Raw genomic sequence first — 22469 nt, forward strand, 5'->3', positions numbered from 1 at the left:
TCCTACCCCACCCAGAGCCCTGAAGCTCTGCTGGTCAGAAACCCTGAGTATCCTTGCCTGGAGCCCAGCACCCCTTCTACTCAGTTACTAAAGTACAGGGACCCAAGCCCCCCCTACAACTGAAGGGTTGAGGTGTCCCCCCACACACCTGGTGATTAAAGCCAGGAGCCCTGAGTGCTCCCTACTGGGCCTTGGAGGTTTTTATAGTATGTTGTGGGGGCGGGGGGCTCAGAAGAGGATGAAATCCCCTGCTCTGACACATTTTTAAACTATTTTTTGTGGATTGTGAAGGACTTTGCATCTCATATTATGTGGGAGTTTTAAAACCTTTAGGCTACATCTACATTGTGCCCTCTTGCGCAGTGTTAGACGTAGCCTTACTGTTACTCTTGTAGTTATATCAATATTGATCTCATTTTTACACCAGAGTGTTCAAACATGCTTCTGCCCATTTTACTAGCCTCTCAGATTCGGTAATTCTAAGTTTACTCACTTTCCATTGGGCAATAGTTTTAAAGTTGTTTATGTGTATATAGCAGGAGAAGGAGGAAATTACAGAGTGGAATGCAAAACTTCAGAGGGTCTTTGTCACTTCTGAATCTTGGGCTGCCACTTCCTTCCCTATAAACACATGTTTTCCTTCCCATTCATTACTGCTCACTTCTCCTGCTCCTACAGTTCTCATAGAAGCTGACCTGTCCTCATAATATTGAGTACAGAATGTCTCCCATATGCCTGGGCTTCAGGTGACACAGAGGAAGCAGGAATCTCAAATCTTTTCTCTAAGTTATGTTTGCTGAAGAGTAACTGAGCACTAGAAACTAACCACTGAGTTACAGGCAGGTGACTATAATGCTGGTACTAACTCATTTTACTTGCACTTCAGAGCATCCCCAAGCCTGGACACAAAAGAACAGATTCCACACACAGCAGCAATGAATCTGAATATACATTTAGCTCTGAGATTACGGAGGCAGAAGACTTACCACTGAGAATGGAGGTAACGTTAGAGAAACTTCAGTACTTTTCACTAATCACTAGCAAATCTATGCCCATCTTTTCTTTGTGACTAGCAAACTTTAACATCAAGAATCTAAGGCTTTAGTACACAGGATCCCATTTTTTAAATGAATGACTCCGTATATCCTTGTATCTATGTAATTCTACATAAAAAGGTTTAAGTAAAAATATATTTTTAATTTTCTGTAAATTACATCCCTAAATTATATCCTAAAGGAGTATAATGTATTTGCTGTCACAGCTGCCTGATTTATACATGTGACACGGTTGTTGGGCAACTTTTACAGGTATAATCAGTTGCATGCTCAATAACGGGGACTCAAAAATATCCCGAGGTTGCCTGAAAAGCAATCTTTATACTATATATTTAAAAGTTGAGACACACAATAATAGCTACTTATCCTTCCAATAAATAGGAGTGTAGCTACAAGTATCATAGCTGAGTACTACTCGGACTTAAACTGTTGCACCAGTGTCGTAAAATATTATTCAGATCTCACCATTAAGGGTGAGGCTTACCGGTTAACCTTTTACATCCCTACCCAGAACTGCAATGAAGTATTCAATATGTGGGCATACCATGGGTTTATAGAGTGGCATAATGTTTTCTGTTTTATTATCTATCCTTTTTTCTAATGGTTCCTAACATTTTGTTACCTTTTTTGACATTGAACAGATGTTTTCAGAGAACTGTCCACAATGACCCCAAAATCTCTTTGTTTAGTGGTAACAGCTAATTTAGACCCCATCATGTCATGAAGTATTTTACTTAGCAGGACATTGGCATAGTGATACCTCATCTCTATGGATAGATGGAAACCGTCGTGTATAAAGGCATGTAATAGCATTTCTCATGAGCGCCAAATGTTTTTTCTCACATTGGCTGGCAGCCTTATTTATAGAGCTCTGTGCAGATACAAAATTTCTGTAATTGCAAAAATGAGCTGTGGATACCAATGCATACAAAGTGGATATCTGCAAATTATCAGGGTTCTAGATGCAAAATTTGTATCTGCATCCGCAAAAATGACCCGTGGATATCTGCATCCTCATCTGTGGATGCAGATACCCTCAAATATAAAGCAGATATCCACAGATTTGCAGGGCTCCACCAACTGCTCTCCTCCCCCTCCCCCCCACAATCATGTCAGAGGCCGGACCTCTTTCCTTTGGGACTGTTCAGGTTCTGAGGGTGCCAGACCAAGGAGGTCCAACCAGTACACGAAAAAAGGGCAAGAAACTGCTGGATGTACCCTAATCATTTTCTTCTGGCAACTCTTATATTTCTCACCCCAGTTTATTGAGTTGCTTAATGGTGGGTGTAAATAAATTATGTAACACGTTGCTTTTAACTAAAGAACCTAACACTAATAGTTTAAAAAATTAGAAGTTTGCCTGTACTTAGTTTGTTTCACAGCGAGTCTAACCACAAACTTATTTCTTTTTTCCTTTCCCCCCTCCAAACAAGTAAGAAAAAGAGGTATGATTAATTAGACTTTATGACTTAGAGTTAGTATCTAGTTCTTTCTGCCTTTAAAGCTCTAGGATAGATACCCATTATACTAGTCAATTCCTTTTAAAATCACCTTTTGAAGGTTAGTGATACAGTTTGGGTGCCAGTTTGCAGCTCTCAGAATAAAATAACGTATGTATGCTCCTTATGTTTCTCTTTTCCCCAATCTTTCTCCCCTCTCTTCTCACAATATCCTTTGCTCTTGACGTGGGATGATGACACTGCATGACTCTGCTGTATTCTTGCTCAAGCAGGAGCCAAGTGAGAAAAAGCCACCGCTGGACATGTCTCTGTTCCTCAAGCTGCAGAAACGGGTTACAGAGCTGGAGCAGGAAAAGCAATCCTTGCAGGATGAATTGGACAGGAAGGAGGAACAGGCTCTCCGCACCAAGACAAGGGTAGCTTGCATCTAGGCAGTCACATGAAGCCCTCAGATTGTTCCCACCTAGTAACATACAGACAGTGCTGTCTGCCGAACAGCTTCCATAAAACCATCTATTTCATTAGTTCTTACTTTGTTTGGCCAAAAGTTACAAGCCATAGTACCTAAACTCGGGCTCCTAAATCCATGTTGTGGCCTTTAAAATAAGTGGACAGATCTTAGAAAGACAAGATAGGTGAGGTAATATCTTTGTATTGGTCCAACTACTTTTGGTATGAAACCAAAAAGGGAGGAGTGGACTGATTCTATTTTTTTCAAAGTTGCTCAAGGAACCCACTATTAAATTCAGTGGAAGCTGAGGGTAATCCCCTTGAAAATTGTGACTCTAGCTTTAAGTGGTCTGACACTTAATACTCTATTTAAATAATTCCTCATTCTCTTCAGTATTTACCGTACAGGAAGAATCAAGCCAGAGTGTTTGGATCTGGATTCAGATCCATCGTTTACAATTGTTCAGCCCTAGGGGATATTTTAGGCTTTCCTCTGATTTACATTCTTGAAATACTTCTAGAAATATGAATCCTATTTTGGTAACTGTTTGTCAGTTCCTTTCTGTTGATGGATTTCTTGAACTTTTTTGCATTCAGTATTTAGAATAGATTTTCTGTCTGTATTCAAATAACTTACTGATTTGCACCTGATTTTATTTATCTATGATTATCACAATAAGTAGATGAAACGAGGCAATGTAAACACATCACACAAAATGCTCAGAGGTATAGGGCTAAACACACTATAATTCAGTGCTCAGGAAGGATAGCTTTAACTCCCACCATGACAGCAAAATGCACATTTTCCTTTTTCTGCCTTGACTCCTGTTAGTAACAGATGAAAGATGGAATTTATTTTTACTTTTGTCTGTGTTTTCTCTTAGGAGGAGGAGAGGCCCCCAATGAGAGGCGCAGAACTAGAGTATGAGTCACTCAAGGTAATTCTGGATATGAAGCTTCTGGTATTTAAAGGATTAGTAAGAACATTATCAGCAGTTACACTAGGTAGGATTGTAAGTAATATCTCTTCTCCTGCTTCAGGATGTAAGTCATCCGGAGAAAGAAACAGAGGAAGCCTCCTCAATAGACACTTGAGTGCATAATTGTCCTCTGTGTGCTGTAGGAAAGCATAGCAGGGGACCATGCTACTGGAATTGCTCCTTATACACAGGGGCTTCTCTGCAGGCTAGTTAAACTGGATTTAAGGTTGCGTTGTATAATAAATACGCCAGTGAACCCAGCCTCTGGTTTTGCTGATATTGTTGCATATGGTGGGCCAAACCAAACAGGCAGTTATGTTCCAGGACCATCTGAGAGAGCCACTGGCTGCTAGCATCTTCTGAACAGTGCAGAATGTTGATAGCCCTACCAAGCTGGCATGGATCTAATACAAATTCTTTCAGCATTTTCTGGCACGGGAAGAGTAGAGAAGAGAAAGAAATTAGTGGACATTTTTCAGCTGAGCCTTTATGGAGGTAGCCAGAGGAGAGTGGGGTAAAATGTTTCTGGTTTAGCACTTCAGACAGAAGGTAGACCAAGTCGTGAAATCCTTGGCACTGTTCCTATGGCAAAGAGATTGGGGAAAAGGGAGAGATTTTCCTGTTAGTTACTCATGGTTTTAACATTTCTATCCTGTGGTTGGTATTTCTCTATACCTGTAGTAGAGGAGAAGAGGGGCTTCTGCTAAGTGATGGGGATGTCCTTATCTTTGGCAGCGTCAAGAACTTGAATCTGAGAACAAAAAGCTGAAGAATGAGCTGAATGAGTTGCAGAAGGCTCTTATGGAGAAGGGCTCTCCAGAGGTGACTGCTCCTGGTGCTCCTGCCTATAGAGTCCTCCTGGAACAGCTGACCTCTGTGAGTGAGGAGCTGGAGGTGCGCAAGGAAGAAGTCCTCATCCTGAGGTCTCAGCTGGTGAGTCAGAAGGAGGCTATTCAACCCAAGGTAAGTAAGAGCCTGAAGATATCCTGGGAAGTAAGGTTAAATTACAACAGTAAAGCTACTACACGTTGAACCTATCTAGTCTGGCACCCTCAGGACATGACCAGTGTGGAATCAGTGAAGGCCAATATTAAAATGAACTAGTCTCGCTTTATTTCACCAAGGCGAATAAAGTGGTTGAAGCTTGCAGCACTACTTAATAATCATCTGGGACTGTACCGGTGCACTCTATATAAGCCTACGCCTAGCCAAGGGTTACTAGCTCTCTTCATAACAAAGTGTTAGTGTTATACAATTTTACTGTATTGACACAAGGAAGTAAGTACGTAAAGCATAAAAAAATGTTTACGCCTAGCAGCATTACCAACACTTCCACTGCTTGCTGGGCCATTACAAGATATATTTAGAGATGAGTTAGAGTTAAATAACACTCAGAGTCAGGACTGGTGGCTGTAAACAAACTTTGTGGGAAAGTTGGCCCCATCCATGATAAGCAGACACCCTGCTAACTAAGTCATGACAGACCAGGGATGTTGCTGGACCAGATAGTGCTGGACTAGAGAGGTTCAACCTGTATTTTTTTACGTGAGAGTTTTGTGATGGGGAGGAAAACTTGTTTGGCTCAATCTATGGTCCTTTAAAGCCTCTCCAGGGGTGAGCAGGGATAGTTACAAGCACACAAAATTAGAATCGGCCAAAGTGGAGAGAGCCCATTAACTGGACCAGTTTCAACAGTTTTCTTTAACATATCTTTAGTTGGCCAGACCAGGGCTGATTTATTGATATTTGGCCAAGATCTTCAGATGATTATTAACGTGAGGAATTGGCAAAGAAGGGAATTTAAAGTTTGGTTTAGCTGTCAATAGTATTTCTTTCCCCTGACTTCTCAGTGCATGCTTAATGGTTTAACTTTATTCAGACAAAATCTTTAAGCCTAGACGTACTTAGAAGTTGTCAGCAAAAATAATTGAAGAGCATTGATAGAAATACAGCACATTTCCAGTTGCAGAAAGTTCAGAGCACCCCCATCATTTGAATTAGTTACTCTGTTAGCAGTGCAAAATCACTGCCAACTGCCTGTTGGTGTGACACAACACGAGTGGCACTATCCCCTAATGAATATTTAGTTCAGTTGGCAAACATACCACAGTTTGCAGAAATCCTCTTATCGATCCCCCAGCTCATAGTTCAGTGGAATGTAGCAGGAAATGAGCATAAATGATCACCCGGCATTCTTTCCACGTTACAAGGAAGAGTCAAAAAGATAATTTACAATGTGCATATTTCAGCTGATGGGTACAGTTGCCATGTTAGTCAAGAGCCATAGGTAACATCAAAATCCACTGAGGTACATATCTTTAAGGAGAACACATCTGTAGATCTGAGCTATCTAGGAGCTTTAACAGTTTCAAAAGCAGGTCTCAACTTGAGAGTAATAGCTCTTGAACTTAAAAACATTAGGACTTTGCAGAGAATACCAAATAGGTAGATATGTTAATGGAAGCCGACAGATTTAACAGACTAGACAAGGAGGTGCGAAGGTGGGGGTCCCTAATTGCAGGGATGGAAGTGGTGGGGCTAGGGCATCGAGCCCTCAGTGCCCACTGGGAGCACTCCAGCACCTACCCAGGTTTTAGCGCCATACAGCGCTCTGACAGCAATTTAAAAGATCTGGTGCTCTGGCTGCTGCCGCTGTCAGTATCAGCACCAGCCAGAAGCCACTGGCCCTTTGGAATCACCAGGCCAACTGTCCCCTTTGCCTCCCCCTGTTGACGGGTCTAGATATGGTAATTGGATTGGAGGAGTAAGCTATCCAGAGCTAGGTAAGCCCACCAGGAAGTTACACTCCCCCACCTCTACTCTAAAGAGGTGATTTTAAATATCCTGAAAGTCTGTGATACCTGTGGCTTAATTTTTAGCATAATTAGTTATAATTAGTACAAAACCAGTTACTGTGATATTTTAAATATGATAAATCAATCTTAGACTAAATTTATTTCTAACTGCGAGGTGCTTGTGTTATTTTCACACTTGTTTGAGTACAAAGAAATAAAAAGGTGGCCAGTGGAATGGACAATGAGTTTGCTGATAATTTTTTATTGTTAGTTTGGACAGCTATGGCAGGAACAGAATTTGCTGATTAATTGTTTCTCTTTTTTCCTGCTTGCTGATTTAATTCCAGGAGGATAAGGTAAACGTTTTTCACTGCTGTAAGCTAGATTTCTTGCAGGCTAAAAACACTATCAAATATGAAATATTTTGAGCTGTCAGTTCACTAGTTCACAAATAACTTGGATGTGTTTGAAGTTTAGTGCTCACGTTTTGCAGTAATTGAAGAAATTTTTCTCATTTCTTCTAACGGAATACGAAAATTCTACAAGTTCTTTAAAACAAGCATATTAACATTTCAGAGTGAAGGTGATACTGATAGTTTATGGTAACTTAAAGATTAAATTAAAAAAACATGCAATGTATGCAGCCAGTTGAATTAATGTATTTAATCAGAGGTGTTTGGGGAGTACAAGCAACACAGTTCCAGGGGGAAGAGTCAGTGCTGTGAAAAATTGCAGTGTTGTGTAATGCTTTTAGTGTTTTTTAACGTTGTAATGTGTCACAGGGAACACTTGCATAACTTGAATCCACAGCACCACAACCTAAAAATGTTTGTCAAGAAAGGCAGCAAGTTACTTGATTAGAGGTTTTAGGTGAGAGGTACAAGGCACAGAGATGAGAAGGACATAGTTATATTCCATACATTTTGTTTGTAATGAAGGCCTTTCATTCAGATATTACTTTAACTGTATTCTGTGTGGCAAATCTGGAGATATGAGAGTAAATAGAATTTATTTCATCGGTGCTAATATAAGAATACGTAAATACATTGAGTTGAAGCTTGATTGGGTTGGCAGATAGAATTATAGCAGTTTTACTTCAAAAATGTATCAAAGGGGTAGCCATGTTAGTTGTAACTTTAAAAATGAGTAGTCCTGTGGTACCATAGACAGTAACAAAAATATACAGTATGAACTTTTCTGATGAAGGGGGTTTTGCCCATGAAAGCTCATAATACTATATATTTTTGTTAGTCTCTACGGTGCCACAGGACTACTTATTTAAAAAAATGTAGAATAACATTGTAAGTTTTAAAATAATTTCTTATGCTTATGGTTTTATAGTTGGGAAAGATTACTCTAGGCCCGTGGTCACCAACCGGTCGATCGCGATCGACTGGTCGATCTCGAGGCCTTGACCAGTCGACCGCGAGGCATTCGCCCCCCTATCTGCCCATTTTGCCCCCATCCCTAAGAAGCCCCACTACCTACCTCCAGCAACAATGGAGATAGTGCTGGCTTCCCGCAGGGTGGACAGAAGTCCTGCTTGCTCCCCTCCCACAGGTCTGTGGCATGCCGGGCGCGCTGCGGAAGGGGTGAGTCAGCCCTGGCGCAGGCGCGTGCAGGGGTTTCCCCGTGCCGCGGGAGGGGGAGTCGGCCCCGGCTCAGGCACGCGCGGGGGTTTCTCCGCGCCGTAGGTGGGGGAGTCGAGCCCAGAGGAGGCGTGAGCCAGCTTCTCTCAGGGGAGGGGGAAATCCTGGGAGGAGGCAGGTGCAGGAGACTCCCTACCCCTACTGGCACCCCGGGCCCCTGCCCTCCATACGCCTCCTGTTCCCTGCCCCCGTCTCCTCTTCCCACTCCCCAGTCACAGAACTCTGTTCCCACCCCTCTGTCCCCACCCACAGAACCCTGTCCCCAGCTGCAGAAACCTGTCCCCACTGGCACTCTGTCCCCTGCTGCAGAACCCTGTCCTCTGCCATCCCAGCACCCTGTTCCCTCTCCTCTGCCCCTGGCCTCAGAACTCTGTCCCCTGCTGCAGAACCCTCTCCCCACTGGCACCCTGTCCCCTGCCGAAGCACCCACTAGCACCCTTCCCGAGTACTATGTCCTCTGCTCCCACCAACACAGTTGGGGCCACATTAGTGAGGCTTGGAGGGAGGGGGAGGTTTGGAGGAGATTTTTTTTTTGCATCTCACTTGTGTGGCTCCAACTGACTTTTGAGTCAGGGGTCACCGACCCACAGAAAACAGGTTCCCTGTCCTTCTCAGAAATAAAAAGACAATGAAGAAACTTTTTGTGTTTGACATAGTATTTTATTTAAAAATGAAGCCTGGCCAACAAATCCCCAACTGGGGCCAAGTCCCCATCTGGTCACAGCATCCTAACACTCCTGCACTCCCCTTTCCCCCAGATCCTACATCCGAGCCTATCATACACTGGAACCCCCTGCCCTGAGCCCCTCTCATACCCCAACCCAAATTCCTGAACCCTCACATCCAGAAGTCTGTGGCTTGCTTAGTACCTAGCCCTACATCTGACCCCAACACTGCCCAGCCTGGAGCCCCCTCTTCGACCCAGCGTCCCCTTATCCATCTCCTCCTGCATCCAGATTTCCTCCCAGAGCTTGCACCTCTCACCTCTTCCCACACCCAAATCCCTCATTCCCACCCCAGAGCCTACACATCCTGTCTCAACCCAGCAAGGGTACGGCTAGACTGCAGGAGTTTTTCAGGATTCCAGAGATATCCCAGAAAAACTCTTCTGCATCCAGGGATGCGTTTGTTTTTCCACTTCTTTTAGTGGAAGGGCAAACATAATCTTTTGGTTACCCCTCTATTCCTCTTTCCACAAGGAATAAGATGCTTCCAAAAGAAAGGGTTTTTCTGTCATTTGGTCCAGACTAGACAGGCCAAATGTTGGAAAAACCTCTTCCTACAAAAGAATTGGGGGAAAAAAACAACAGTGTAAGGGTTGAGGATAGCAAGTGATGGAGAGGAGGAGAATAGAGAGGGCGGGGCTTCAAGGAAGGGGCGGGGCGATAGATCTTGGCTTGTTCTGTCATTTAAAAAGTAATCTTGGATGTAAAAAGGTTGGAGACCACTGCTCTAGGAGAACTGTGTGGGGAGGTCATGTGCTTTGTCACTTGTACTATAATAAGGCGCTAACCTGGCAAAACTGCGTTCTGAATATAGAGACGTATGGTGTAATTATCTTCTATATCGACTTAGTCTTAAGTAAGTTGTAGTAGTCTTGCTTGGAGAAATGGGACTTAATTGTTATTAGAATAAAACAGCAATGTCAGGAGATAGTTTATTGTATCCAATAAAGACATGCAGCTTCACCACATTATCATCCACATTGAATGACAAAAGATGAAAAACAATTTGACATATATGGTTGGTGAAATCAGATAAAAATCTTACTAAGCATAAGTGAAAACAAAGGGGGAAATGCAGCAATAAAGACTGAATTAAGTACATTGATTTCTATGTTGAACAAATCAGTTGGTGATGTTCTTTTACTTGCAGAATTTGCCAGTCTACATTACTTCAGACTTTCCAAAGTAACCTTTAAAAATGTATAAAACTGGAAATGAAAATTATTTGTGAGGTTCCAAATAGGGATGTAAGCGAGTTGTCAATTACTTGACTACCTGATAAGGCCAAGTTTATTGGATAGTAGGTAGGGATGTAATAGTATAGTTGATTAACCGATAAGCAAAAGCTTATAGGTTAATGCTATAGACTACACGCATTACCTCCCCCCTCTTCAGCCCCTTGACAGAAAATTGTTTTAGCAGGCTGGCCAGCAGCCCAGCTCAGTCCCAGCTTGCACCGGGTCCTAGACCCCCGCTGCGGCTCTGCATTTAAAATGTATTAGGAGGCAGGCAGGCAGCCCAGCCATGTTCCAGCTCATGTCGGGTCTGGGAGCTCAGATCCCTCCCCCCAGACAGGGACTGCCCGGGGATTATAGAATAGTCAACTAACCAATAAGAACTAATGAGGTTAATTAACTATTTAATTAACTGATATTTAACATCCCTATTGGTTAGTTGAGTACTCAACTATTCGTTCCCCCCGCTAGCTGTATGAGAGGCAGAAAGTGGGGGGGACAGGAGCTAGTGCTGAGGGGAAGCCGGCTTAAAAGCCGGTTCCCCTCAGCACTGTCTCCACGGTGGCACCTCCTCTTCCCCTCTCCTCCCATCCCCCGCTACCTCTATTGGAGGTGGGAGATAGGGAGGACTGCTGCAAAGCAGCCTCTGCTTTGCAGCAGCCCCTGTCTGCAGGAGTCCCAATGGGGAGCTGGGCCCCCCACCATGGACAGGTGCTGCAGCTGCGAAGCAGCCCTTATTCGCGGCAGCCTGGGCTGGCCATGGGCAGGGGCTGCTCCAACTTCAGTCCCTGTCCATGGCTAGCCTCAGCCACCATGAATAGGGGCCACTGCCAAAGCAGCCTCTGTTCGTGGCAACTGGGGCTGGCCTCAGGCGGAGCAGTCTTTGCCCGTGGCCAGTCCGGGCCATCGTGAATAGGGTGTTGCTGGACCCATTGTGAACTGGGACTGTGCAGTCCTGGCCAGTGTTCCCTCTAAGAACGCTGCTGGGCTCTTACTACATTTAAAATGCAGAGATGCAGCAGGGGTGACTCCCAGAGCCGGTGCAAGCTGGGACTCATTCCTGGCTTGCGCAGGCTCTGGGAGCTACCTTTGCTGCAGAGTGGCCCCCTTGTCGACTAATCATGTAGTCGATACAAATTGTATCGACTGCACGATTAGCCAAATAACTGCTCTTTAACATCCTTAGTTCCAAATCTAACGCAATCAGTGTTACTGTTTATGAATCACAGCCAACGATTAAACGTATTTGTCATTTGAATTCTTAGGTGCTCTCATCTTATAATTTTCAAAAGATAAGTTCAATTCGCAGTGTGAATTCACTGTTTCATGAGGTTTATGTTGTTCCTTTTAGCTGATGGGAAGATGAGGAAAGGGAGGAATAGGCACGCGCACTCACACGTAGACAGAGTTAGATTGATTTCAGTGTGTTATTTAAAAGATAGTTTGTCTATAGGACAGGTAGAGGCTATCTGTTTTATTCTGTTACCTTTCCTCTCCCAAGCAGAACTGTTCATTTCAGTGGGATTACACAAGGAGTAAGGTGTTATTCAGCTTGAGTAAAAGTGGCAAAATCTAGCCCTTCATTAATTTGGAAGTGTTAAACCTTCACCTGGAACTGTTTTTCCCCCCAGAATACTATGACAGATTCTACAATCCTGTTGGCGGATGTACAGAAGATGAAAGACAAAGGAGAAATAGCCCAGGCCTATATTGGGCTAAAGGAAACAAACAGGTATGTTTTGTTTTTATTTTACTTTTAGCTCATTTCTACCTTACTTACATTACACCATACTTTGAGTCACATCAAGATACAAGATTAGATTTTTTAAATGCATTTGAATTTGGGGTTTCATTTATTTTGATGGGTAAGAATGCTATTTGTAAAATTAAAATTTATATTCTAAATTCTAATATATAAATGCAAAATCAAGCGTCTTAGGGTTTCCATCATCCATGGTTGTAATGGACGCTAGTGCTCATATTACCTTTGTATAATACCCCTCTGTTGCGTGTGTGTATGTGCCCTTCCTCTTATCTTTGATAGCATTTCTCTAGAAGTTGTCATAGCAATTTATAATTATGCATGTTTTGTAATTGTATCAACTGCAGTAAGCGACACTGTGTTCTTGAACATTCAGAACAGATTTGCTCAGTGAAATTCTGTGCAATCCCGCTTTATCAGTGTTTGACTAAATAGCTTTAGAACTGTATAGTTTAAAGTATTGTGTATCATGTCTCCCTTTTATATGTGTGATTTAACATTCACTCCCCTTGTTAACGTGTCCTCTCATCATCATCATGTATCCCTTTTGTGTTTTGCATTTTTTAAACATTTTGCATGGAAGACCATCTCCTCAGGACTATCATATGCTGAATGAGGATGGAGAACTATGGCTGGTTTATGAAGGGTTAAAACAAGCCAACAGGTTACTAGACTGGGGCTTTCTTAATTTTGCATTTTCTCTTCTTGCTAACTGTGCCCACTGCTATGGAATTCCTTTAGCTTCAATGCTTCTTATGCATAAATAGTTCAAAAATAATTGATCATTATGATTTTCTACAAAGAGTAGAAGAATTACCCAAAGCCTGGTAGTGAACCTTTCTACCTACAAAGGCTTGCCATTAAAAACTTAAGATGGCTGTAATCATGAAATATGGTCCAATACACTGGATAAAAACAGACAACATAAAGTACTGGCAGCTCTACAACTGAAATGAAAGAGACTTTGTAACTATATGTTACTTGTCTACCTTCATGTTATGTTTGGAAATGGTATGCCTTATCGTTTTTCTGTTTGAAGAAGTACAGTGATTAAACTTATTTTAATGCTGTTGTTTAAATAGCTTCCATGTAATTTTTATTTTCTTTTAAAATGTTCCTTTTTATTTTCGTTATTTTGACTGAGGATAAGTAATTGTGCACAATAATTTTGGAGAGGGCAATGCTAACAGATGTGTCCATTCAAAACAGAACTTTCAAAAATAGGAAGAATTTTTCAAATGTCGAGATGTGCAAAAATGAGCGTACAGTCACTGCAGTACCTGAAAATGTGGGTGCAAGTTGCTAGTTGGGCATATCATTGGCCAAGTACACATAGCATCTTGCAAGTGAATAGCCACTCATTCACAGTATGTGTTCATCTCTCAAAATTTTCCTAAAATGTCCATAGTCTTCCATTTGTGATAACTCATTAGTTTAGCATTGTGTGTTAATCCTATACAGGCAGTCCCCGACTTACGCGGATCCGACTTATGTCGGATCCGCACTTACGAACGGGGCTTTCTCGCCCCGGAGCTCACAGGCAGCGGTCAGCCACCTTGAACTCCGGGGCGAGAAAAGCTGCTCCCGGTGCCCCTGGTCTGCTGGGGACCGTCTCCAGCAGACCAGGGACACTGCGAGCGAACCCGCAGCAGCGGGGGGTCCCCCGCTTCTGAGGCGTTGCTCTGGCAAAGCCTCAGAAGCGCGGGGATCCCGCCGCGGCTGCGGGTTTGCTCCCGGTGCCCCTGGTCTGCTGGGGACCGTCTCCAGCAAACCAGGGGCACCGGGAGCAAAGCGGTCGGGCGCCAGAGCAAAGCCTCAGAGGCGAGGCACCCCTCCCCCCCCCCCCCGCTGCCGCTTTGCTCCCTGTGTCCCTGGTCTGCTGGGGGCGGGGGGCGCAGCTAGTGTGCCCCCCCCCCCAGCAGACCAGGCTTTTGTTGTGGACCCTGGGGCAGAGCAGCTGGGGTGCTGCCGGTTGGTCCCGCAGCGCCGCTTTGGGCACTACTGGACCAACCCGGCAGCACCCCAACTGCTCTGCCCCAGGCGTCCTGATTCAGCCGCTGCTGGTCAGTTTCAGCAGTGGCTGAATCAGGACTCCTGGGGCAGAGCAGCTGGGGTGCTGCTGGGTTGGTCCAGTAGCGCCGAGGAGCGGTGCTACTGGAGCAACCCAGCAGCGCCCCAGCTGCTCTGCCCCAGACGTCCCCAAGTCAGCCGTTGCTGAAACTGACCAGTGCTGACTACAGGAAGCCCGGGGCACAGTTGCTCTGCCCCGGGCTTCCTGGAATCAGCTGCTGATCAGTTTCAGCAGCAGCTGACTTGGGGTTCTTAAGTTGAATCTGTATGTAAGTCAGAACTGGTGGTCAGTTTCAGCAGCGGCTGAATCTGGACGCCAGTTCCGACTTACATACAGATTCAACTTAAGAACAAACCTACAGTCCCTATCTTGTACGTAACCCGGGGACTGCCTGTACATGTAAAAACCAGTAGTTACCAAAACAGATACTTTGTAATGGATGCTATTAACTAATGTCTTTCCTTTTCCTATGCTAACATATCCTAAACCTAACCTTGTTTTGTAAGTCTGCTAAGCACTAACTTAGAATAGTGAATGCAATGCAGAGGGATGGAGCGTGGTCGTTTTGCATCTTTTGTTTCTTGTTCTAGCGCTATATAGTCCACAAGCGCTAGAGCAAGAGGCAGATTGCTGAAAGGTAAATTATTATTTGCCTTTACATGCTTGTTCAATGTAGCCACCAGTTAACTTGTCTGCCTTATTCATATTTAAACCCTGAAAGTGTTTCTGATAGTGCCAATGTCACTCTTAATGCCATTTCCTCTGTGTGTGGGTGCAAACCCCCAGGAGTGAGACATAACACTCAAGGGAATCCCACATTTCAGCAGCCATTAAGGGTGTGTAATGTAGACATAGCCTAATACTGTTCTACAAATATTAATTAATTCACATAGCACTCTTTGGAAGCAAGGACCCCATTTCACATGGGTAAATCACTTATGACTCAAATTTTTCACAAAATCAAAGAGCTACATCCAGGATTAAGATTTACATTCTTGGGTTCAAATCCTATGCTCCATTCCCTGACTCACATTCCTAGCACACATAGGAATACTCTATGAAATTCTCTAATGCATGTTTATAATATCAAATCAGGCTGATTTATGTTCATTTGCAGTTGAATGTTTTAGTTTTTTATTGATCAGTTCACCTAGAAAAGGATTTCTTTGTTGATACCATATGGGCCCTATTAAAGCATTATCTACATCTTATTTTACCTATTTAAACTTGGAGAATGTTCTTGGCCCCTGTAGAAACTACCAGACAAAAATATATTCATGGATATTTTACATGTTGTGGCATGTTTTCGGTACTACCAATAGATAGTATTTGCTCAAACACAGGAAATGCATCAGCATTACTCTGCTGTCTCCCACTGTTTGATTGTTTGGTAATTTAATCAGAAGGCATACTGAAGGGTTTAAAGAGTACTCTGCATTTTTCATTTTTCCTTGCAAGTCAGCAGCTAAATATACCTGTGCAGCGACTAATGCTTTAGACTCCTGGTGGGAGTTTGGGATGTTAATGCTAAGTGTCTTGCTCACATTTGCTGGGGTTTTTATAGGCTCCTAGAATCTCAGCTTCAGTCCCAGAAAAAGAGTCACGACAATGAGTTGGAAGCTCTCCGGGGCGAGATTCAGAGTCTGAAGGAGGAGAATAACCGCCAGCAGCAGCTTTTAGCACAGAATCTGCAGCTGCCCCCTGAGGCCCGGATTGAGGCCAGTCTACAGCATGAGATCACACGGCTGACTAATGAAAACCTGGTAAGGGAGATGATACTACAATGTAAATGCTAGGAGATTTAGAGAGAGAGATACAGAGACACGTATACTGTCACCAGTATTCAAATGGGAAACTCCCCAAGTTAATTGATGTTTGCAGTACATTTTTGCAGGTAGGATAACACTAATAGATTAAACTACAAAATTCACACTGTTAAGACATAACATTTCAGCCCCTCATATGAGAGAGGAAATTTCTCTGGTATGATTTTCATTACTAACACTGTGCTGGAGGTAACTTTCTAGAGCCCTTGTTACAGTTCCACCATCACATTGAAAAGCGGATTGGGCTAATTATCTGACACCCGCCCCCCTTTTGTATATGGCAAAGCATCCCTAAAAGGAGACTATTATCCCTGGAATTTATACATAAATGTCTGCAAAGTATTTGCCCTAAATTACACAAGGTGTCAGGTGTTTTTAGAAAAACTCTGACTTTTTATAACTTCACAACTGCTTTAGAAAGTCTCTATTGACCTCATTCCCCCATCTTGAAATTACATTGATCAAGCATTGCATTGCACTCAATGTTTATTCAGTATATGTTGGAGGAACAAACATTTTCAGGAGGTCTCTTGGCCAAATGGGGATTAACTCCCTGCTTGGAATGACAGCATTTTTGTATGAATGAAAGAAGAAATGAACAGATTCCCTTGCCTATCAAGCTCTTCTCTTCAGACATTTACTTCCTGGTATACAGAGTTCATACCAGACCAATAAAGGAATTTTCTCTGAGAGCCCTGAAATATTGCAGGCACGTGTCACTCACAACCCAAAAATGTTTCTCCTGTAATGTAATTTTAATAGAACACTGAATTGTGCTGCCTTTAAGGGGAAAGAGAGTTCTCCTACCTGTGCTGACACTAGTGGTTCCCTGTTCTAAACAAAGTGAGAGAGGTTCTTTCCCAGTTCAGTACATCACAACCAGTCTTAATATGGGGTTGTATTGGTAGTGTCTGAGGTTTTGACAGAAAGTGACAGGCTGAAGATAGTGGTCTTGGAAGTAAGTTCATGATTGAAAGCTTTTTACTAGTTTATTCCAATAATATTACCCCCACTGGAAAATATTAATGATTAAAGCTTTCCCGTGAGTATAGCTCCTCCTTTCACATATTTAGTCTGTATTTTGGTATCTAGATACCTTTTGGAGACTGATACTCAATAGATTCTAGCCTCCAAAGATAACATATAGTCACATAATTCCATCCCAGATAACTTTTCTTTTCACATCGAAAGAAGGGAATATTACTTGCCACTTTTAGATTCATTCTTTAGGAATCTGAGTCTGCTGTTACAGAATGCCAGGCTGACTGCATTCTTCTTTTCCACTATCTGTTAGGAAAAGTGAGAAAGAATTAATAGGTTTCCTTGATGTGAACATGAGAAGCCATTCTTCCGCTCTACTCTGCGCTGATTAGGCCTCAGTTGGAGTATTGTGTCCTGTTTTGGGCACCATATTTCAAGAAAGATGTGGAGAAATTGGAGAAAGTCCAGAGAAGAGCAACAAGAATGATTAAAAGGAAAACTGAAAGAATTGTGCTTGTTTAGTTGGGAAAGGAGAAGACTGAGGGAGGACATGATAGCAATTTTCATGTATCTGAAAGGATGTCATAAGGAGGAAGGAGAAAAATTGTTCTCCTTGGTCTCGGAGGATAGGACAAGAAGAAATGGGCTTAAACTTCAGCAAGGGAGGTTTATGTTGGACACTAGGAAAAACTTCCTAACTGTCAGGGTGGTTCAACACTGGAGTAAGTTGCCATGGGAGGTTGTGGAGTCTCCTTCCCTGGAGGTATTTAAGAGCAGGTTAAATAGACCTCTCTATCAGGGATGGTCTAGACAGTACTGAGTCCTGCCGTGAGGGCAGGGGACTGGACTCGATGACCTCTCCCTCTTTCAAGGAGGGAGTTCTAGTTTTCTATGTTTCTATGACTTTCAATGTTCACTGTATTCTCATAGTCAGTTGTATTCGTTGAGTTTATAATCTTCTGACATAGGTTCTCACCTAGTCTCATTCTCACTGTTACGTTATTAATAACATTAATAAGAATTGACCCAATTAGCACTCACGCTAATTCATCTTAATCAAATATAGTCTATCAGGGTCAGCTTTAGGAAGTGTGGGGCCCAATTCGAAGAGTTTCGATCAGGCCCCGGCAGCTGGGATTTTTTGTTGGGGGGCGGGGAAAAACCCACAGCATACAAAAGAACAGTTACAGACCCTTTAAGTCCTCAGCTATAGGGCAGAGTTCTGCCTTCCCTGTGCTCGACTCACCCCTTCTCCGGGGCCGACGCCGCCTCCCGCAGCACGCCAGCACACTTCTGGCTTTAGGGCGCAATTCAGGGGAATCAGGCGAATCGGCGTAAAGCCAGCCCTGTAGTCTATGAGCAAATGGAGAGAACAATAGCAGCAGAATATAAAACTTAGTCTGCTAAAAACAAAATGAGCTGCTTAATTTTGTTTGAACCTGACTTATTTATTCAGTGTTTGATGAAATATTAGTATCTCAAAGGGAGGAGAAAAAAAATCTGTACCTATTTTTTCAGTTTTATGAGGAGTTATATGCAGATGACCCAATGAAGTATCGGTCGTATCGGATTTCACTTTACAAACGGATGATTGTATGTAGATCATGTTTCTTTGTTTTGTTTGCTTCATCTGAAGCATTAACTGAAGAGCAAGCTGCCTGCCTTTTCCTCTCTCCAAAGAAATCCTCTACAGAGAGCTTCACAATGTCAACTTTTTCCCACAGCTTTTGTTGTCAGTCTTTAATGTCCTTTGTGTAATGTTAATGTCTGGTTTTGACACAGTTTGTTACTAATCTGAGTCTTGTAGCGTGATCACAGCAGCCTAATTTTAGATATAAAATTACATTTTGGGATCAAAATTGGCATCCTGAACATGAAGCTAATGATGCTAAAATGCTTTGTTTCCAAATTTGCTGTTTGCTAAACATTTTAAAGGTGAAACATTAAAATCTGGTTCAACTGATTAAAATTAAATCAACATTAAAATTACAGGCTGATCCTACAGAGACTGACTGGTACACATAGTTCCCGCTAAAACGGATAGTCCTGATAATAGGTCTTCCCAGAGCTATTATTCATGTTAATAAATAATTGTAGGACTTGTATCCTGCTATTAGATTGTTAAACCAATTTATTATAAATACGATGGAATCAAAATTCTCTGTTGATCTCTTGCTCTAAGGTTATGTCTACACTGGCAGCTTCTTGCGCAAGAACTGTTTTGCAGAAGAGTTCTTGCGCAAAAAGTCTTCCACAAGATTGCGTCTACACTGGCATGTGCTTTGCGCAAGAGCGTCCATGGCAGTGTGGATGCTCTCTTGCGCAAGAAAGCTCTGATGGCCATTTTACACATGGGGGTTTCTTGCGCAAGAAATTCATGTTGGCTATCTACACTGCCCTCTTGCACAAGAGCTCTTATTCTTCGTGGGGAGAGGAATAACTCTTCAGGAAGAAGCCCTGTTTTCTGATGCTGTACTGTAAATTTACTTGCGCAAGAATGCGTGTGCAGTGTAGACACCCGGCATGTTTTTGCGCAAGAGGCCGCCAGTGTAGACATAGCCTAAGTTTTTTAATTACAATTTTCACCAAGAGCTAAAACAAAGGAAAAAACAGGAAAATAGAAATTCATTTCTGGGTTTCCAAATATGAACGAGAGGCTCACATGTACTTATTTTGTTTAGCCTTTTTGTGATGATGTGGAAATCAGATCCCTTGGTTGAGATTTTGAGAGCAGTTCTAGTAGATTTAGACATGCATCTGTCTTTAATTTTAATAAAAGAAATGCTGTGTCTGTGGACAAGGAAGTCAATGGGAATTTTTGGTTAACTATTTAACCACTGCTTTGAATATGAACTGGTGCTCTGTCTCACTGGCTACTAGATCTTTAATTTGACTCGTGCAGTTTTGTCACATTTTAGGTGGTAAACTCTTTTGGGGCACTTAAAAAGTGCTTATTTTATGCCTGCTTCCCACCAATTGTCAAAGACATGCTAATATTTTCCAAAACATTTAGGGAATTATAGCTTTTCTGATGGGTGCTTCTGGTCCAGAATGGGCATGCTACCTCACATTTTCATCAGTATAATATGGAACCAAAATGTATTGAGTGTAGTTTCTTTTCATATGCTTTCAAACCCTTGATCTTAAGTGGCTTTTGAGTTTTCCTGTGTTCATGTCATCTTCAAAGGCTTTCCATAAATTATATAATTTTTTTAAATTGTGCACCACAGTGTGTATTATAAAATTACAAGATGGTAGGTCCCTTTCCAAAACACTTGATGTTGAAGGGCACAGATTGACAGCAATTTAGTGCACAGCAAGTGCAGTGTAGATCTACAGTGCACTACCCTGATGTTCACTAAATCAGCATGTAGACCTTTGTACTATGCACTAAAAGTCCTTAGCTCCAGACCAGCAGTAAGTCAAGGCATATTGTGACCTTTTAGTGCACAATAGCAGAGTCCATACAGCAGCTTATGGTATGTCAAGCTAGTGTGCTATAGATTTACGCCCCCGCTTGCAGCGTACTAACTTTCCGGGTTGTCATGCCTTAAATAAGAGAGAGCACTATGAGCAGGGCTCAACAAATAATGCATTCTACTTGCCCGTGGCGAGTAGATTACAACCCGGAAGAGCCAGGTTTGGGTGATCTGCACACCCGCAGATCGCCAGACAGCGCGGCTAGTGTGCGGGGCTCACCGCAGTTCAGCGAGCCCTGACTATGAGTATATTATTGTTACTGATTTGTATTGTGACTGTGCTACAGAGCTGTTCATGGGCTGGGGCCCCATTGTGCTATGTGCTGTACAAACACCAAACAAAAATATGGTCTCGACCCCAGTGAGCTTACAGTTTAAGTAAATGTGATAAAAGCAGGCAGATGGTGGTATGGCAGAGAAAATGCATGAGGGTTACAACAAATATAATGTGTTTTATAAAGTTGAATTTGAGTGTTGTACCTCCCCCCCTTTAAAAAAAATCCTATTCCATTTTGTGAGGCTAAAGACAGACATAGGGGCAGGAATAGAGGGTGCAGAAGTTGAGGTTAGCAGTACAACGGGAGCCTTCTTGAATTCATGTTGTTATACAATCTCTTGCACTCACCATCATCACTGACCAGGATATGTAGGCATCTGCACAATATATCTGCCTAAGAGTTCTGCTTCCATCACGCTGCAGCTTGACAATGTTTGGCTTGCATTATAAGCAGTGTGCAGGCTTGCAAATTTCAGCCAGATGGTGGCATCTCCTTTCAGCTTTTCTCACGGTCCCTTTTGTAGCACTAATAATACTTGTCCTGTTTGCTTCCCATGCAATGCATTTGTCTAGTACCTGAATCTTCTCTCTCCTTTTCATTTACAGGATTTAATGGAGCAGCTTGAAAAGCAGGACAAGACAGTTCGCAAGCTGAAAAAGCAGCTGAAAGTGTTTGCTAAAAAGATTGGTGAACTGGAAGGTATTTATAACGTTGTGTGTGAAGAATCTGTTCAAATTCCTGTTGCGCCCAATCTGTTTGTATGTTGTTTTTTAGTAAGGCAATGAGTCTTAAGCAGCACAAACCAATGTTAGCTTAACATGGAAATGGAAGATCTACTAAGAGTTCGGTGGGCCTGTTGAGGGCTCTGTAATGATATTGTCTAAAATTGTAGTTAATATTGATTGTAGCCTTTATTTTAAATTGAACGAATTGATAGTTCTGTGGTAAATTACAATGAGTCCAGCTCCTGCTGCAACAGTTTAAAGATAAATAAGATGGAGATCTGGAGGCTCTGTGAACACACACTGTATGAGGACAGTAACCACAGACAAAGCATAAGTTCAAAAAAAATCTCATTTGTAGGGTAGGTTGTACGTTACACTGCATACCAATTGATGCAACTTGAGAGCATCCATGCACTGATGGATATTGGTGAGTCCCATATCCATACTCACCAACCCAAAAGTTTCAGAGTTGGGTGGATCTCTCTAAAAGTGGCCATTGAGATAGGTGGGTGGTTCCAGCTTAAGTCATCCCTGTGAGGTCTTCCCAGGGTCTTCCCACTTTTACCCAACCAGGGAACCTGTTTTATACTGTTGTTCTGACCACACCTAACATATTATACTTATGCATGAAAGCTCAGTCCTCTTTTCTTTATCTATACTCCCAGACCCCATGAATATTGGGGGCCCCATTTTATATATGTTGTCATCTTAATTCCCCTTATTTTCATGAGTGTAAAAACAGGGTCTATGGTAACCTGCGGTCACTGCAGGACATCCCATGATGTTACACTCTTGCACTCCAGACAGGCACATTACAACATATTTCCCATAATATTGGCCATTGGCCCACTCTTTCAGGCAATCTAGTAACCTTGCTGGCATATGTCAGCCCAGAATAGCTAAGCTAAAACCTTACAGGCCTCAACCTGACGGCCTTGTGTTCCAGCCATACTTTGCATATATATCTAATGCACACTCATCAGTCCTAATACCTGTGA

General features: G+C 42.6%; 1 protein-coding gene across 10 annotated transcripts in view; it reads left to right on the top strand.

Moving 5' to 3' along the window:
- The window catches only part of MYO5A (myosin VA), a 186419-nt gene that overhangs the window by 145030 nt on the left and 18920 nt on the right, over nucleotides 1-22469 (top strand). For 2 of the 10 annotated variants that reach the window (XM_075897261.2, XM_075897259.2), the window contains exons 25-33: nucleotides 887-1000; nucleotides 2785-2931; nucleotides 3850-3903; nucleotides 4681-4908; nucleotides 11981-12081; nucleotides 12695-12775; nucleotides 15747-15945; nucleotides 18508-18582; nucleotides 21352-21445. In XM_075897261.2, coding sequence (XP_075753376.2) covers nucleotides 887-1000; nucleotides 2785-2931; nucleotides 3850-3903; nucleotides 4681-4908; nucleotides 11981-12081; nucleotides 12695-12775; nucleotides 15747-15945; nucleotides 18508-18582; nucleotides 21352-21445 — 1093 coding nt within the window. The remainder of the gene's footprint in view (nucleotides 1-886; nucleotides 1001-2784; nucleotides 2932-3849; nucleotides 3904-4680; nucleotides 4909-11980; nucleotides 12082-12694; nucleotides 12776-15746; nucleotides 15946-18507; nucleotides 18583-21351; nucleotides 21446-22469) is intronic. The other 8 variants (XM_089782022.1, XM_075897267.2, XM_089782018.1 and 5 more) reach the window with 7 other exon arrangements.

This window comes from Pelodiscus sinensis, chromosome 14 (genome assembly GCF_052426305.1).
Source record: "Pelodiscus sinensis isolate ZL-2025 chromosome 14, ASM5242630v1, whole genome shotgun sequence".
Taxonomy (NCBI): Eukaryota; Metazoa; Chordata; order Testudines; family Trionychidae; genus Pelodiscus; species Pelodiscus sinensis.